Source organism: Armigeres subalbatus, chromosome 1 (assembly GCF_024139115.2).
Source record: "Armigeres subalbatus isolate Guangzhou_Male chromosome 1, GZ_Asu_2, whole genome shotgun sequence".
Classification (NCBI taxonomy): domain Eukaryota; kingdom Metazoa; phylum Arthropoda; class Insecta; order Diptera; family Culicidae; genus Armigeres; species Armigeres subalbatus.
The window spans coordinates 160,789,138-160,806,975 of record NC_085139.1 but is presented as its reverse complement, the minus strand read 5'-3'; the positions used below and the strand labels follow the sequence as shown (position 1 = coordinate 160,806,975).

The following is a 17,838-nucleotide window of genomic DNA, read 5'->3' as shown; positions in this document are numbered from 1 at the left end:
ACTCTGATAGAATTCATTGTTAGACTTATAACACAGTAATAGTATGAAGCACAATTCGTAGATTGCACTAAAAACCTTCTTCTCGCATTCTAACACGTTGGATTGGGCCGGGCAAGATAGTGAACGAATAAGTTCCATAATATACACACTTTTTCTTCATTCTGATAGTTGGAAGAAATGATTACGTATTCAGCACAATAGGTTTAGTGATCTGATCTGCTTCTCAATGCGACTGGACCTACTCTGACCTTCAGTATCTTTTAAAGAACGGCGTGCATGCCGTTTCGATAACAGTGTAATTGGTGCTATAAAACAATATTTCCTATGACTGTTCGACCAAACAGAAACAACCTTAGCCTCAGCGTTCATGTACAGGCATGGAGTTATCAAATAAGGTCTAGAAGAATATTTCAATGCAAAAATCATCTAATCGTGAAAACATTTCCTTTTGAAATACCTCTCATGAACGGAACGCGAATACGGAATAATAAGAAGGGTGTATGAGCGCATATTATCCATTTAATGTATGATTCACCCTACTTATTTTCTATCGAAAATCACTGCAAGTGTGGTATTATAAATCAGTTATCAGAGGCAAACATTTATCTACAGCTTAATTTATTTGAGTCACAACAAGCGCTTGAAACTGTTTCTTGGATACCGATCATAAAATCTAAACAACTGTCTTCCGCGCTGCCGCGGAAAGGTAACTGGATGTATGTATTTCAAAAATTAAATAAATCTCCCAATAGGCTAGTCCCTATGATAATGAAATTTTCCTGCCATCACCTCAGTCATATCTTTGATTGATTTGATTGACTATTTCAGATAGCATGCCTAAATGTATTTATTTATTCAAACGATTTATAACGATCGGCATTTTCGACAAACAGCCTTAATCTATATGGCGGAAGTAATCAAAACAATGACAGTACCGCAGTCACATATCTTGTAACACGTTGTTCATTTGAATTATTTAAATACAATGACTACTAACATATTATTTCGAAAAAATTGGAAACAGTTTGTGAGTCGTGCAACGAACTTTCGTAAACTTTTCATATAGAGCTTGAAACCAACCGTTTTTTCTGATTTGCAGCATTTTTTACGCTTGACTAGTTATGTACTGGGACGGGACTTGCAAAAAGGAAAAAAAATGTAACTTCATCTGCTGCCAGTCAGCTCCATGAGCATGAGCATGATTGACCGCCCACGGTTGCTACTCCGTTATAGACGAATCCAAGTAAAAAAAGAAGAAGACACACGACGGTGTTAACTTTGACAGATCCTACAGTACAGCATAGGGAGATAATTTTAAAATGCTTATTATAAATTCTAGACAAAATGTAATTAAAATCTGATTGAAGTATGATACGGAAAAAGTTCCGAACTGTATGATAGATACATTTTTGGAAAATATTCGAAAAATTGAGATAAGCTTCCAAATATGTAATTCAGAACTTTTTCCGTATCGTACTTCAATCGATTTTAATTACAATTTGTCTGGAATTTATAATAAGCATTTTAAAATTATCTCCCTATGCTGTACTGTAGGATCTGTCAAAGTTAACACCGTCGTGTGTCTTCTTCTTATTTTTACTTGGATTCGTCTATTGCCAGGCCAGCTGTTGAGTTTCCACGGTTTCCACACAAATAAAGAAGAAGAAGACACAGTAAATAAACCGAGAAATAAAGGATCTGTCAGTGAGCTGGCTTCTCTCTCTCAGCTTCCATCCACTCCTGCGGCAAAACTTCCTCCTTCCAAATCTTGGAAATTACCCAGTGCAGCGCTGTAGCCAGTGCCTCACCACCGCGTTTAAATAGCTCTTCTGGTAGTTGGTCAACCCCAGGGGCTTTGTTGGTTTTCAGTCGGCCAATCTCCTTCTGGATTGTTGCAGCAATGCAGCAATCTCGCCCATGTTGCATTCTTCTCTTCTACTAACTGCTCACATTCGCCGTCATACCAGTCGTTTCTCTGATCCGGGGGTACCGTGTCAAGTGTAGCGGTTGCGGTGCTACCAATGGCGGATCGAATATCTCTCCAGCCATCTTCAAGAGATGCTGCGCCTAGCTGCTCTTCCGTTGGGAGTGCCACTTCCAGCTGCTGCGCGTATTATTGGGCTAGTCTACCGTCTTGTAGCCGCCCAATGTGGCTTAAGCCGAGGCGTCCGACTTCGACGCGTGTTGTACACCGTCGAGAGTTTTGAGCGTAGGCATACTGCAACGAGGTAGTGGTCGGATTCAATATTCGCACGGCGGTAAGTGCGGACGTTCGTGATGTCTGAGAAGAATTTACCGTCGATTAGAACGTGGTCTATTTGGTTTTCCGATTCTTGGTTGGGTGATCTCCATGTGGCCTTGTGGATATTTTTGCGGGGAAAGAATGTGCTTCGGACTACCATTCCGCGGGAGGCTGCGAAGTTTATGCATCGTTCGCCGTTGTCATTCCATACGGTGTGCAGACTATCCGGTCCGATGACCGGTCTATACATTTCCTCCCTTCCTACTTATGCGTTCATGCCACCGATGACGATTTTGACGTCCCGCAGTGGGCATCCATCGTATGTCTGCTCCAGCTGTGCGTAGAACGCTTCTTTCTCGTCGTCGGGTCTCCCTTCGTATGGGCAGTGCACGTTGATGATGCTATAGTTGAAGAAACGGCCTTTTATCCTCAACTTGCACATCCTTGCGTTGATTGGCTGCCACCCAATCACACGATGGCGCATCTTACCCAGCACTATGAAGCCGGTTCCCAACTCGTTGGAGGTGCCACAGTTTTGGTAGAAGGTAGCCGCTCGATGCCCGATTTTCCACATTTTCTGACCTGTCCAGCAAATCTCCTGCAGCGCCACGACGTCGAAGTTGCGGGGATATAATTCATCGTAGACTATCCTGTCGCAACCTGCGAAGCCTAGCGACTTGCAGTTCCATGTTCCAATCTTCCAATCGTGATCCTGTATTCGTCGCCTAGGTCTTTGCCGATTATATCGAGTCGCATTATCTCTTATATTGTTCGTAATGATTGGTTTTCCAGGCGGCTTACTGGGCCTGCGCAAACCTCCTGTCTCGTCGGAGGGCCGTCGTGTCAGGGCTGTTTAGCGTCCCACCTAACACCAGGACTATGCTTGCATAGGTAGGCATGTTTGAAAAATTAGAACTCGACGAACTGCTCGTTACCCGATGAGAGGTAGGAGCAAAATTTGTTCGTTGATTATGGTGGGTATTAACTGCTCGACCGGCAAATGATTGCGGATTTTGAGCATTTGAAATATGTTTACCCGGCGAATCTGGGTAGCTTAAAGGTTACCTTAAAGGTAGCCTCACACCTCGGGAATTTGGTCTGCAGATTTTTTCCCCATCGCATATGTAAAAACACATGGGGAAAAATCCGCGGACCAAATTCCCGAGGTGTGAGGCTACCATTATAGTCAGAAAACTCGGCAACAGATACCACAATTGGCGGAATCCTTTGCTTCTTCGGCTGAATTGAATCACCTGGGCTAGAGGTAGATTCGATTTGCTCAATTTCGTCATGAATCAAATCAATTATGCATTAAATTTTATTATTTTATTATTTTTATTATGCAGGATTACCACCGCTTGTTGGAGTTTTACTTCCGTGAACGGAAGTTTTTTTTTACAAGGGAGAATGCATTTACACACTAACCCAGCACACGTGCATTGTAGTTGCCAAACTACCACACGGAAGTGTACTGGAGTGTCGGACTCGACCATACCTGTAATACCGACTAAACTCCCTTGGGCTCCGCCATCGTTTTCCCCAGGAACTACCTCCCAGTACTACTTCTGGGGGATGGCAGTACTTAACGTACTCGATCATTCTCGCTCACACAGGCACCCATCCCATGCGAGTCTTATTTGGGTGCTCACTCTATCGCACCCTCGAGGGTGCACCCTACATGCTTTGTTGCACCTCTATCATGCCGTGTGGGTCTGACTTGTGTGCCCACTAGACTGATTCAAATTTTGACTTTTTCGCTCCCCTATGCTTAAACGATGACATTTGATGTTTTATTAACCGCCCTAAATTTTTAGCTAATTTGGATGTAACTAGACTGAGCACGCGCAGTTTGAAGTTTGTATGGAAATTACTATAGGAATTGCAACATAAGTAAAAAACTGTTCCGTGTTGCGACCCATTAACTATTCAAATGTAATCGACACGATGCTTTCATAGAATACTTCCTAAGCGAGAGGCCAGTTGTTGTTGCAGAAGCGATTTGACTTTGTAAGCAAAGTTATTAATGAAACAAAATGCTCATTATTGATATTGATGTTATTCTTTTACGTGTTAAATTGAATTTACCACGATTCAGTATTTCTCTAATAACTTATCTTGCAAGCATAGACTCGTTTCGCAACATAGACATATATTTATATGTTTTTAGAGCCTAATGAGCAACGTTGCGGAACGGTTTTCCACAAAAGTGAATTGTTTTCATAGTAATTTTCATACAAACTTGAAACTGCGCGTGCTCAGTCTAGTTACATCCAAATTAGCTAAAAATTTAGGAGAATTAATAAAACATCAAATGTCATCGTTTAAGCATAGGGGAGCGAAAAATTCAAAATTTGAATCACTCTAGTGCCCACCCTTCTCATGCAATGTCGGTCTTACTTGTATGCCCACCTCTCTCATACCGTGTGAGTCTGACTTGTATGCTCACACTTCTCCGCTTTCGGCACTTTTCGCTCTAACTAACCAATCACAAGTTAGTACTGCTTGTCGATTGCTGCTCGGCACGCCAGATTCTCTGCAAGCTGCAGGCAATCTGAGTGGTTGCAGTCGAGACTGCGTTCCACTTCTCCACCGCTTGACACATCTTCTGGATAAGGTTATCCGGAGTTGTGTCCCGGCCGCAAACGTCTAGCATTGCTCTTCTTTCGACGTCGAAACGAGGACATACGAACAGTATATGCTCTGCAGCTTCGTCAAAACCTGGGCAGTCAGGGCAGACGGGGACCTCCGCGTGCCCAAACCTGTGGTGGTACTGCCGGAAACAGCCATGGCCTGACAGGAATTGTGTCAGATGGAAGTGAACCTCCCCATGGGGTCTCCCCACCCAGCTTGATATGTTAGGAATCAGCCGGTGGGTCCACCTACCTTTCGAGAGTTATCCCACTCGCGCTGCCATCTGGCAACCGAAGTCACCCTGGTACGCTCGAGGGCTCCTCTGGTGCCACGTAGCTCAAAACACTCCTCGTCTTCCCGGATGACCAGCCCGACTGGCATCATACTCGCTATCACACAGGATGCGTCGTGCGATACCGTGCGGTAGGCCGATATCACCCTGAGACACATCAAGCGGTAGGTGCTCTCCAGTTTCTGCAGGTAACTGGTTACCCCCCACAGTGTTCGATTTCGTCGATTTCACGATCAAAATTGAATAACTTTTAAACCGTTGGATTTAGATGTTTGGTGTCTTCTAGAAAGTTTTTGGGCGTGAAAAGACGCATCTTCTGAGGTAATGAGTTTGATGATCAATCCTCCTAGAAGTGAGATGAAAATTTTCTTATCGTCAGAAAAATAAATAGAGAATTGGTTTCTTCAACAAAGTTGTAGAGTTAGGCATTACGAGAAACTTTGTAGAACATTCCGAAGCTCTATCTATTAAAGGTAATGAAATATGAGCGTTATCTGAGGATGACCCCCTCAAAAACAATTTTTTCGATATACTTTATAACTTTTTAACGCGATTTTTTACATTTTCATGATTCTCTACAAAGTTATTCGGGCCAACAAAATACGCATTTTGATTACGATAGAAAGTTTCTATCTCTTAAGATAACAAAGTTATTCACGATTTTCCATTTTTTCTTGGTGAACTTTCACCTTAAGTAACTTTCTCCGGCGCAAAATGGCGCAGTCAGTTCAGGTGGCATCCGGAAGTTCTAGCTTTCTGCTACAACTGGCATGTGAAACCCTTTGTAGGCAAGAGTGGGTAGGGTGTGTTACATTCAGAAGAAGTGTCTAATATAAAACCAACAAAAAGGCAAATAACGCAGCTCACAACCTACATTTGATGCTTTAAATGCATTTTCATTCCATAAAATTATAAGGAGAACTACTGTAAGCCCATAGAGAAGCACTTGTTTTTTTGGTTCATTAAACACAATAAAATATTATCAGTATTGCTTTTACAGTAAGAATTGACTGAAACGCAAATAAACATAGATTTTGAAAATTCAATCAAAGTTCATTGCCTTCTTTCCGGATATTGGCCACCCAGAGTGTAAATTAATTATTATGTTTTTAAACTCAATTTGTGCATATGCACAACATGTGAACGATTTAGTTTGAAAAATGTATTTGAGGTAACCACTTCCTTCGGTGCGGTATCAACCCACGACCCCAGTATGCTATACAGATGCTTTCCCTACTAAGCCATGAAGGACCTCCGTCATCTTTTGCAGCTTCGCGGGTACTGATAAGCCCGAATTCCCAACACTATGGCTATGGAACATGGCCGAACTTTCGCAATTCAACCAATCAATGAAAAGATCATAAAAAAACTAAAAAACGCTGTCTGGTAGTACATAGTTTCAATTGAAATAGACAGTGGCGCCGGGAGTGGGTGGGACACGTAGGACATGTCCTACGCATGAAAATACTTGGGTGGGACACTCGAAGCATTGTCCTACCCATGATTATGACAAGAACTTTAATACTAAATATCAAGTTAAATATTGATACAGTTATTAGATAACAAGAATCTGTAAATTAGTTAACGAATCTTTCCTTTCACAGTTATTTAGAGGATTTACCTAATATCCAAAATATTTCTGGGTTTTGAAAAGATTTTTCCTAAACAGTCTCTCGAGATTTTATTACGATTCCAGGACATCCAAAATTGATTCAAGGAGGCCTGAAGGTTTTCACCGCAAGAAGTCTAATTTTTTACCGTTTTCTGGTATTTCGTAAATTTTGTTGAAAACTGTAATGGTCCTTGATGAGTCAGAAATATTCTTGAAAGTACATTTTTTGAATTCCTTAAAGTTTCTTGGGAAACCACACAATATAAAATGTACATTTGTTCTCTCTGCATTCACTACGCAAAAGTCCAAAATCCTGAGTGCCACAAATAATGGCATAAATACTCTTTGAGATTCATGAAGATTTCTGAAAATCCTTTACGAGATATGATAATCCTTTAAGGTTTTTGGTCGATTTGAAGTTACTAGTGTGGTTTCTAGCCTTCCGAAATTCCAATGGTTTCCTGAATAGTTAGAAAGATAATGATATCCGCTTGACACCATTAAAAATATGCATAGAATGTCTTGAATAATTTGAGTATTATACCAGGACATATCTCTTAAAGTGCAAAGGAATTTCTTTAAACCTTAAGATATTTCTTGAAAGTAGCTTGGATTACAGAGTGTTACAGTGAAAACAATTATGAAGTTTTCTCAGCTATGCTATAGCCTACCATTATGAGAATGCAGAAGCTTGATGGACCGTACTTCTGTGGTACCGTCGTTTCGATCGAAAAAAGCGCGATCCTCCTCAGAATACAGAAGGCAATGGGCGTGCGTGGTTATTTTCTCGTCGAGAAACAAAGAAGATAAATAATTTAATGTTTGATAGATCATTATTCTGTAGTGCGCATGATTTGATCGAAAGAAGAACGATTCTTCTCATGACGCATAGGCCGTCGGCCGTGCATTGCGCTGAGTAGATTTCGGATCGTGCTATCGCTCATGAACCGAAACACAACAATTAAGTCCGAAATAATGATTTTTTGAACGCTTACCAAGATTATCTTCCAAACTAACCAATTATTCCTTTCCCGTGGCGCATACGGAGATGCAGAGGATTCATTGGTCTCTTGAAACTATGAGTGTTGAACTTATTTTCTTATTCTAATCCTAAACGAACTGTAAGAACGTAACCGGCATCGTTGGTGGTTTTGAATTTATGAAACTCTAAAGCATGTACAGTGAGAATAGTTGATTCTCGGCCAATCATGATTCGACTATGAAGGAGAGTATAGCTTTTTTAATAGAATCAAAATTTATACCCAAGTTCTTCTTCTTCTTCTTCTTATTGGCATTACATCCCCACACTGGGACAGAGCCGCCTCGCAGCTTAGTGTTCTCTAAGCACTTCCACAGTTATTAACTGCGAGGTTTCTAAGCCAGGTTACCATTTTTGCATTCGTATATCATGAGGCTAGCACGATGATACTTTTTATGCCCAGGGAAGTCGAGACAATTTCCAATCCGAAAATTGCCTAGACCGGCACCGGGAATCGAACCCAGCCACCCTCAGCATGGTCTTGCTTTGTAGCCGCGCGTCTTACCGCACGGCTAAGGAGGACCCCCAAGTTATTCCTTTCAAATTCGTTTTCTCCTGTTTGATAAATCTTTTATTTGTCCTACCCACGTCTCGGAAGGTGACCGCGCCTCTGGAAATAGATATACAAATACGAAGCTCTTCACATGAACTGATGGAAGATAATTTATGAGGAAACGGAAAGGGACGAACCAGTGAAAGTGAAAAAACGAGGCATGAGTTTTTCCAAGCCGAAAATGTCTATAGGATCTGTCAAAGTTCGTCATGGGTTCAACCACCACCAAAGGAAGTGGTTACCTCAATTCATTTTCAAACTAAATCTTTCACATGTTGTGCATATGCACAAATTGAGTTTTAAAACATGATAATTAATTTCCACTCCGGGTGGCCAATATCCGGAAAGCAGGCAATGAACTTTGATTGAATTTTCAGAATCTTTGTTTATTTGCGTTTTAGTCAATTCAATTCAATATAAAAGCAATACTGATAATATTTAATTGTGTTTGATGAACCAAATAAAACCAGTGCTTCGCTTTGGGCTTACAGTAGTTCTCCTTATAATTTTATGGAATGAAAATGCATTTAAAGCATTAACAGTAGGTTGCGAGCTGCGTTATTTGCCTTTTTGTTGGTTTTATATTGGACACTTCTTCTGAATGTAACATACCTTGCCTACTCTTGCCTACAAGGAGTTTCACATGTCAGTTGTAGCAGAAGGCTAGGACTTTCGGATACCACCTGAACTGACTGCGCCATTTTGCGCCGGAGAAAGTTACTTAAGGTGAAAGTTCACCAAGAAAAAATGGAAAATCGTGAATAACTTTGTTATCTTAAGAGATAGAAACTTTCTATCGTAATCAAAATGCGTATTTTATTGGCCCGAATAACTTTGTAGAAGATCGTGAAAATGTGAAAAATCACGTTAAAAAGTTATATTTAAAAAACTGTTTTTGAGGGGGTCATCCTCAGATAACGCTCATATTTCATTACCTTTAATAGATAGAGCTTCGGAATGTTCTACAAAGTTTCTCGTAATGCCTTACTCTACAACTTTGCTGAAGAAACCAATTCTCTATTTATTTTTCTGACGAAAAGTAAATTTTCATCTCACTTCTAGGAGGATTGATCATCAAACTCATTACATCAAAAGATGTGTCTTTTCACGCCCAAAAACTTTCTAGAAGACACCAAACATCTAAATCCAACGGTTTAAAAGTTATTCAATTTTGATCGTGAAATCGACGAAATCGAACACTGTGCCCCCAGTGCTTTTGCCCAGGACGGGCCGCCGTACCTAAGGATAGATGCGGCAACGCCTGCCAGTAGCCTACATCTACTGGCGCACACCTTGGAGCTGTTGGACATCATCCTCGATAATGCCGCCACAGCAGTCGATGTTAGTGAGTACAACGGTGCGCCCTTCTATCATCCACTTTGCGCCCCAAGATCGCGCATTACTAAATTAATACCATACCTATGTTGTTAATACTTTGTCGAAGGTAAATGTCAAAATATAAAAACGTTTCGCAACGACGCCGCGTGGTTTTTTAGAAGTCTCCGATTGTCCCGTATTTTCCCGTGTTTTATTCCTCCGAACGACGTGATTCCGCTTCGTAACCTGCCTCTGGTCTCACAGGTTTTGTGCCCAGGTAGAAGTTCCGAGGAAAAGTGTTTTTTCGATCGTTTTTTCGGTGCAAAGTTTGTGCGTGATTCGGCTCTTTTTTTTTCGTTCGGCGGGTGCTTCCGCGGTGCATTAGTGTGCGTGTGCTTTGCCGGGTCGAACAAATTGTGTATAACGGGATGGAAGCGTTGAGCAAATTCTCCAAACTGAACAACCAAAACTACCAGTCATGGAAGTTCAGAATGGAGATGCTCTTGACCCGTGAAGAACTTTGGTACGTGGTTGAAGAACCAACGCCGCAGCCCGTGACGTCTAGGTGGTCAAAGGATGACAAAAAGGCGAGGGCTACCATGGGGCTATGTATAGAAGAAAGCCAATATAGCCTCGTGAAGGGTGTTGAGAACGCTCAAGATTTCTGGACGGCGCTTCGGGATTATCACGAGAAAGTGACCGTCACCTCTCGTGTGAGTTTACTGCGAAAGTTGTGCAACCTAAATCTAGAAGAAGGGGGTGACATGGAGGCCCATTTGCTCGAGATTGAAGAACTTTTTTGTCGACTGGAGAATGCTGACATGAAGTTGGAGCAACCACTGAAAATTGCGATGATGCTTCGCAGTTTACCTGAGTCGTATAGTGGACTTGTAACAGCGTTAGAGAGTCGCTCTGACGAAGATTTGACATCCGAGCTCGTCAGATCGAAGCTTCTCGACGAACACGAAAGGCGAAAAGAGCGGGGTGGTGGTTCGTCGCAAGTGCGCGTGATGAAAAGTGACGTTAAAAAATCGATTAGTGTTTCGGAAAAGGTGTGCTTATATTGTAAGAAGAAAGGCCACCTGCGTCGCAACTGTCGGTTGCTGCAAGCGTAGAAAAATCCTAAAGAGCAAGAGAAGAGCCGCTATAGGACAAGCAAGTGAGCGCGGAGTGTACCAGTGCGATGTTGTTCATGATTGTGCAGAAACAAATGTGCGATTGGGTTGTTGATAGCGGTGCGACCGCGCACATGAGCAACGATCGAAAGTGTTTTAGCTCGTTTGACAAAAGTGTTACTCCGGACGTTTCGTTGGCGAACGGTACCACAGTAAAGGCTGCAGGATGCGGTAAAGTGGTAGTGTATGGTGTCGATGGCTGTGAGGGGAGAGTAGAAATCACACTTAGTGATGTGCTGTACGTGCCATCGTTGAGCAGCAGCTTGGTGTCTGTGCCGAAGCTTATCGGAAAAGGACTAACTGTGATTTTCGCGAAGAACAGTTGTGACATTGTAGACAATTCTGGTAAAGTGGTTGCCAAGGGTAATCTTCGCGGATGTGTGTATCACTTGGAAGTGTCAGAAGTTGTGCGAAGTGTAGCCAGCACTGGACACAATGAGCTGTGCCAGCATCAGTGGCACCGAAGATTTGGGCACCGGGACCCCACGGTAGTGCAAAAAATGTGTAAGCAGAATCTTGCTGATGGTGTTAAGGTGAAGGACTGTGGCATTCGTCTTACATGCGAAGTGTGCCTCGAGGGTAAGTTGCCAAGAACGGCCATCCCTAAGGCAGCCGAAAGAAAGTCATCGAAGGTTCTCGATCTGGTGCACACTGACTTGTGTGGCCCGATGCGCACCACAACACCGGGCGGAAAACGTTTCCTCATGACGGTAATCGATGATTACAGCCGATATACCGTCGTGTATTTGCTGAGCAAGAAATCTGAGGCGGCAGATCGATTGATGGAATATGTCAGGTATGTAGAAAACCTTTTTGGCAGGAAGCCACGTATTGTGCGTTCCGATGGCGGCGGTGAATACGCTAATGAGCGTTTACAGATGTTTTTCGCTGCTGAGGGGATAAAGGCTCAATTTACGACCGCGTACACACCCCAGCAGAACGGCGCTGCCGAGCGGCGCAACAGATACCTGCAGGAAATGGCCACCGCAATGCTTCTAGATGCAAAGTTGAATCATCAGTTTTGGGGTGAGGCAGTTCTGACAGCAGCCTACCTGCAGAACAGACTGCCATCCAAGTCGGTCGATGCTACTCCATTCGAAAATTGGCATGGAAGGAAGCCCAAGTTGGATCACTTGCGGGTGTACGGCAGCAGTGCGTGGGTTCACATCCCAGCGGTGAAACGAGGGAAGTTCGAACGTAAAGCCAAGAAGTTGACTTTCATAGGGTATTCTGATCAGCATAAAGCCTATCGATTCGTCGATCTGGCGACGCAGAAAGTCATCATAAGCCGAGACGCTCGGTTTCTTGAGTTAGGCGAGGCTGATGTACGAGCTGACGGAAAGCGATACTTGGTAGAAGAAGATGGTATTTCGCTGATACCTGCACGGAAGCTGGAGGATCGTGATGAGATTCCGGATGCTGACCCTGTACGAGGTGAAGAGTATGAAGAGTCGAACGACGAAGAATATGATGAGTGTGAAGAATTCCAAGTGGAAGAGCCTGAAATGGCCGAAGATCCTTTGACAATCAAACGTGAGCAAGTGTGTGACATTGACTATGACAGCTCCATGAGTGATGATGACGATTCAAATACAGTGAGTGAGACGCACGGAAAGCGTAAAAATCGTGGAAAATTGCCAGATCGATATTCTGAATTCGTGGTTGGTGCGGCTACGCAGATTGTGAAAGAACCTATGTCCTATGACGAAGCAGTAAGGTGTGCGGAACGTGAGTCCTGGAAGCAGGCGATGGATGACGAAATCCGATCGCATAAGCGCAACGGTACCTGGGAACTTACGGATTTACCAGCAGGGCGAAAGGTTGTAGGCAGTCGATGGGTGTTTAAAGTAAAACAGAACGAAACTGGTCAGCTAACACGCTTCAAAGCTCGCGTGGTGGCTCAAGGCCATGTGCAGAAGTTTGGTGTCGACTACGACGAGATTTTCGCTCCTGTTACTCGACATTCGACATTACGAACGCTATTGGTGATAGCTGGTAGAGATCGATTAGTATTGAAACACCTTGATATCAAAACAGCATACCTGTACGGCGATATCCAAGAGGAGGTGTATATGCGGCAGCCACCTGGCTACGTTGTGCGGGGACAAAGAGAAGAAGGTGTGCCGTTTGCGGAGAAGCATTTACGGGCTTAAGCAGTCCGCTCGCTGCTGGAACAAGAAATTGTCTGGTGTGTTGACTGCAATGGGCTTTACCGCAAGTTCCGCCGATCCCTGTTTTGTTCGTTATGACCCGAAATGGACGGAAAGTGTATCTCCTAGTGTACGTTGACGATTTGTTAATTGGCTGTGCATTTGAGGAGGAGATAAAGCGAGTGTACCATGAACTGAAGAACCACTTTGAGGTGAATTGGCTCGGAGATCCCAAGTATTTTTTGGGTTTGGAGATCCGCAGAGACGCCGATGGAGTATTCAGTCTGGGAGTACAGCAGTACATCCACAAGTTGATTCTGAGTCTGGGACTCGAGAACGCAAAGGTTGCCCGAACGCCAATGGACACAGGTTATATGAAGATTGAAGAGAAGGGCAAAGAGTTTGCTGATAACTCCAAATACCGTAGCATTGTAGGAGCTCTGATGTACGTTGCAACCTGTGCTCGACCCGATATCGCAGCAAGCATTTCAATATTGGGTAGGAGCTTCGAGGCACCGAAGGAAAGCGACTGGACAGCGGCCAAAAGAGTGGTCAGATATCTTAAGGGGACAGCAGACTGGAGACTGCGACTAGGAGGTGAAACGGCTAACAATCTGGAGGTATTTACAGATTCCGATTGGGCCGGTGATTCCAGAACCAGGAAGTCGATGACCGGATACATATTGTTTTTTGGAGGAGGAGCTGTGGCCTGGACAAGCCGAAGGCAGGGATGTGTCAGCCTATCCTCAATGGAGGTCGAATACGTCGCCCTTGGCGAAGCATGCCAGGAGGTGGTGTGGACGCGACGTCTTCTCAAAGATCTTGGCGAAAAGCAAACCGAACCGACTCTGATAAACGAAGACAACCAGGGCTGTTTAAACTTCGTTCAGTCCGAAAGAACAAATAAGAGGTCGAAACACATCGAGACCAAACAGTGCTTCATCCGTGACTTGGTTGAACAAGGTGTAGTGCATCTGAAATACTGTCCCACTGAAGTGATGAAGGCGGATATTCTTACCAAGCCGCTTGATGCGGTGAAACATACCCGATTCGCTAAGCTAATTGGACTCGTGGCTGATTGAGGACGTTACGTTGAGGAGGAGTGTTAGTGAGTACAACGGTGCGCCCTTCTATCATCCACTTTGCGCCCCAAGATCGCGCATTACTAAATTAATACCATACCTATGTTGTTAATACTTTGTCGAAGGTAAATGTCAAAATATAAAAACGTTTCGCAACGACGCCGCGTGCTTTTTTAGAAGTCTCCGATTGTCCCGTATTTTCCCGTGTTTTATTCCTCCGAACGACGTGATTCCGCTTCGTAACCTGCCTCTGGTCTCACAGTCGAAGCCTTCTTGCACGCATATTCGACATGGCTACCGAAGGTAAGCTTGTCGTCTATGATGACCCCAAGAATCTTCAGACTCCGCTTTGAAGTGATCGCGACGTCTCCCACGTGAACAACTGCATGTTGCGCCGACTTATGGTTACTGACGATAACCTCCTCCGTCTTATGTTGAGCGAGCTCAAGGCCTCTCGCACTCATCCAGTCCGCCACAGTGCTGATCGCGTGTTCTGCGGTTAGTTCTACTCCGGGTTATGACTCCCCGTAGACCTCTAGGGTTACATCGTCAGCAAAGCCGACGATCTTCACACCAGGAGGGAACTTTAGCTTCAGAACCCCGTCATACATCAGGTTCCATAGTACCGGGCCCAGGATTGAACCTTGCGGGACTCCTGCGGTAATGGGAACACTTTTCTGACCGGCATCGGTCTCGTATAGCAGCACACGGTTCTGGACGTAGCTTTCCAATATCCGGCACAGTCCCACCGGCAGGCTAAGCCGGTGTAACGAGAGCGCGATGGCATCCCAGCTTGCGCTATTGAATGCGTTCTTCACGTCCAGTGTCACCAACGCAACGCACCAACGTATCGAATTCCTCGCCTTTTCCGTTGGATCGCTACCTCTGCAGTCTTGAGCACTGAGTTGATAGCGTCCACCGTGGACTTACCCTTTCGAAAACCAAACTGGTTACTCGACAGGCCATCCGTACCCTCTGCGTACGGGGTGAGCCTGTTGAGGATGATCCTCTCGAGCAGTTTACCTGTCATGTCGATCAGGCAAATTGGTCTGTACGCCGATGGGTCGCCCGGAGGGTTCCCGGCCTTCGGCAGCAGTACCAACTTCTGCCTCTTCCATCTCTCAGGGAAACGACACTCATCCAGGCATCTCTGCATAGCTAGCCTGAACATGTTCGGGTTCGCTATGATCGCTGCCTTGAGTGCACTGTTTGGAACTCCATCGGGGCCTGGAACTTTGTGTCGTATTCCAGCCGAAAACGGCTAAATGGAATCCGCTTTTGAATAACGGTGCGACACTTCATCTCTAAATTCGACAACAAACTGACGGTGCAGTCCTCGCCGTCGCTACTCAATCTCATGACCACACCACTGACACCACTACCATCACGTTCGGCGTCGATGCGCTAGCATTGCAGTTCCCTGCCGCGCAACCTCTCGCAGCCTCTCATAAGCCAACGATTCATTTTCTCTCGCATAAACGAAGGAGAGTTCGAATTATTGGTTATTTTGAACGATAAATTGGGGCTCATGGAACATAGCTTCATTAAATTGGAATGACTGCTTCCTAATATTTTATATGCTATCCGCAACCACAGAATCACATTATATGATTGAATCTAAAAATAGTGATTATAAACTAAAATCGTTCGCCATCAACTATGAATACTACATCGCAAGGGTGTTAGCCACTGCGAGTAACTCTTCGTTCGCAGGAGGAAGCCAGGGACTTGTGGCTCGGGACGGGAAAAGTACCGTGGACCCCCGGTAATATGACCGCTTTTAATCTGAACACTTTTTAATTTGAACCCCGTTCGTTTGAACATCGTTGGTTCACACGTCATTTAGCACGTGGAATCGAGAAAAGAAAATAGAGCATCGCGAAACGGAATGTAGAATCAAAACAAACCGGCAAAGAGAGCAGCCAGAAACCAGTTTTTCTGATGCAAATAGAGTTCCACCAGAACCAAAAGTTCAAATTAAAAATGAATTCCGTTAATTTGAATGAGGTATCAAATTATCGGGGTTCCACGATACTTCGATAATCCACGCCAACCGGTCCGGTGACCGTTCGAGGGGTGAAGAGCCCCCCTTGGTCTTGGCCATCACGATCCTATAGGCGTCACCCCACGGATTCGCATTGGCACCCTCGCACAGGTTATCGAAGCACGCTCTCTTGCTGCTCTTAATGGCCTTGTTAAGGGCCAGTCTCGCAGCTCGAAACACTTCCCGGTGGACCGTTCTTTCCTCCTCGGTGCGGGCTCGTTGCGTCCTACGTCTAGCCTTGAGGCAGGCTGATCGTAGGGCTGCAATTTCGGCACTCCACCAGTATGCCGGGCGTCTGCCATTTCTTGGCAGGGCTTTCCTCGGCATAGTAGCGTCGCACGCGCGTGATAGGACAGACCTGCGCATCCCCGCTTAGACTGTCGGTGTTGGCTTCCAGTCCCAGGGCCGCGGTGAAAACTTCGCGGCTTCGTGATTGGACTTCCACCCACGGACCTGACATGGATCACCCGCCCTCGGACGCTGCACACCATAGTTGATCTTGAAGCGAATGAATCGCCTGCTTTGAGCGTGCTTACAGCGGCACACTAAGAGTTAACTTTGCTAAATCAGTATGGCGAAAGGCATCTAATGTTTAATATTTCGAAAATAGGCACTTTAATCAAAAAAATATTTGGTAGGCGTAGTAGCGGACACCTTCCTGCATAACTGGTACCAAATAGTTTTTCGTGAAAAGCTCCTACTGTTGAGAAAACCCGCGTTAGATGTCTTTCGCCATACAAATTTCTGGCGGATAACTCCTGCTGGCTATTTTGCGCATATACTATAGCGCCTGGATGTGGTAGCGGCGAGTAGAAAATCAGCCACTGCAAATAATTCATTGCTGTGTGATCCCTATGGGTGTAGCCCTCGTCTACCCTCCAGTCCATGTGGGACTACAATGCACATACCTTCGCATCGGTGCACCCCCCGTGCTCTCTCCATAAACGCGCTAACACTCATTCAACCTGTGTAGAGAAATTTAAAACAAAACGAAACGTTCTAACCGTAGGACGCGATACAAAAACTCTGTATTATTTTCTTTAATAAATTTCCTTTCTAATACTCGTTAACTCGTGTTTTTCCGCGTGTGATTGTTCCCAGTTCCCGGATCGGAGAATTGTCGGTCGTTCCGCGTGTGAAACCATCTGGAAGAATCGATTTCGTGATCGATCGGTGGTGTTCCGCCCTGAGTGTGGGCGAAGAGCAAGAACGAGAAAATTGCTTGTAGAGTGCGAGTAGTGTTACCTCCATTAGTGAGAAGAGGAGAGGAAGAGTTCCGAACTTGCATGGTTCGAAGAAACGAGAAAGTTGCTAGTGTTTCGAAACGTAACGTGCATCGAAGCTCGAAGAAAAAGACATCAACAGTGTTGTTGTGTGCTCTGCCAATATGTCCGACGCAAAGTTCACGTTTCCGAAACTGTCTGGTTTGAACTGGCAGACATGGAAAATAAGGCTTGAGATGCTGCTGTCTCGTGAAAACTTGTGCAGTGTAGTGTCAGATCCTATGCCGGAAGAAGATGATCTTGACGACAAATGGTTGATTGATGATCGCAAAGCGAAGGCAACAATTGTCTTGCTGGTCGATGACAGCCAGCTACCACTGGTGAAGAAAAGTGTGCATGCTAGGGATGCGTATATTGCCCTACGCAATTATCATGAGAAAACGTCACGGTCGGTTCGTGTGTCACTCCTCAAAAAGTT

General features: G+C 44.6%; 2 protein-coding genes across 5 annotated transcripts in view; both read left to right on the top strand.

The window, feature by feature from the left end:
* The window catches only part of LOC134205427 (protein singed), a 191,987-nt gene that overhangs the window by 23,580 nt on the left and 150,569 nt on the right, over window positions 1–17,838 (top strand). The gene's annotated exons all lie outside the window — the stretch shown is intronic.
* On the top strand, window positions 13,107–14,093 carry LOC134206694 (uncharacterized). The gene has a single exon (XM_062682419.1). The coding sequence runs from the start codon at window positions 13,107–13,109 to the stop codon at window positions 14,091–14,093; it is 987 nt and encodes a 328-aa protein (XP_062538403.1).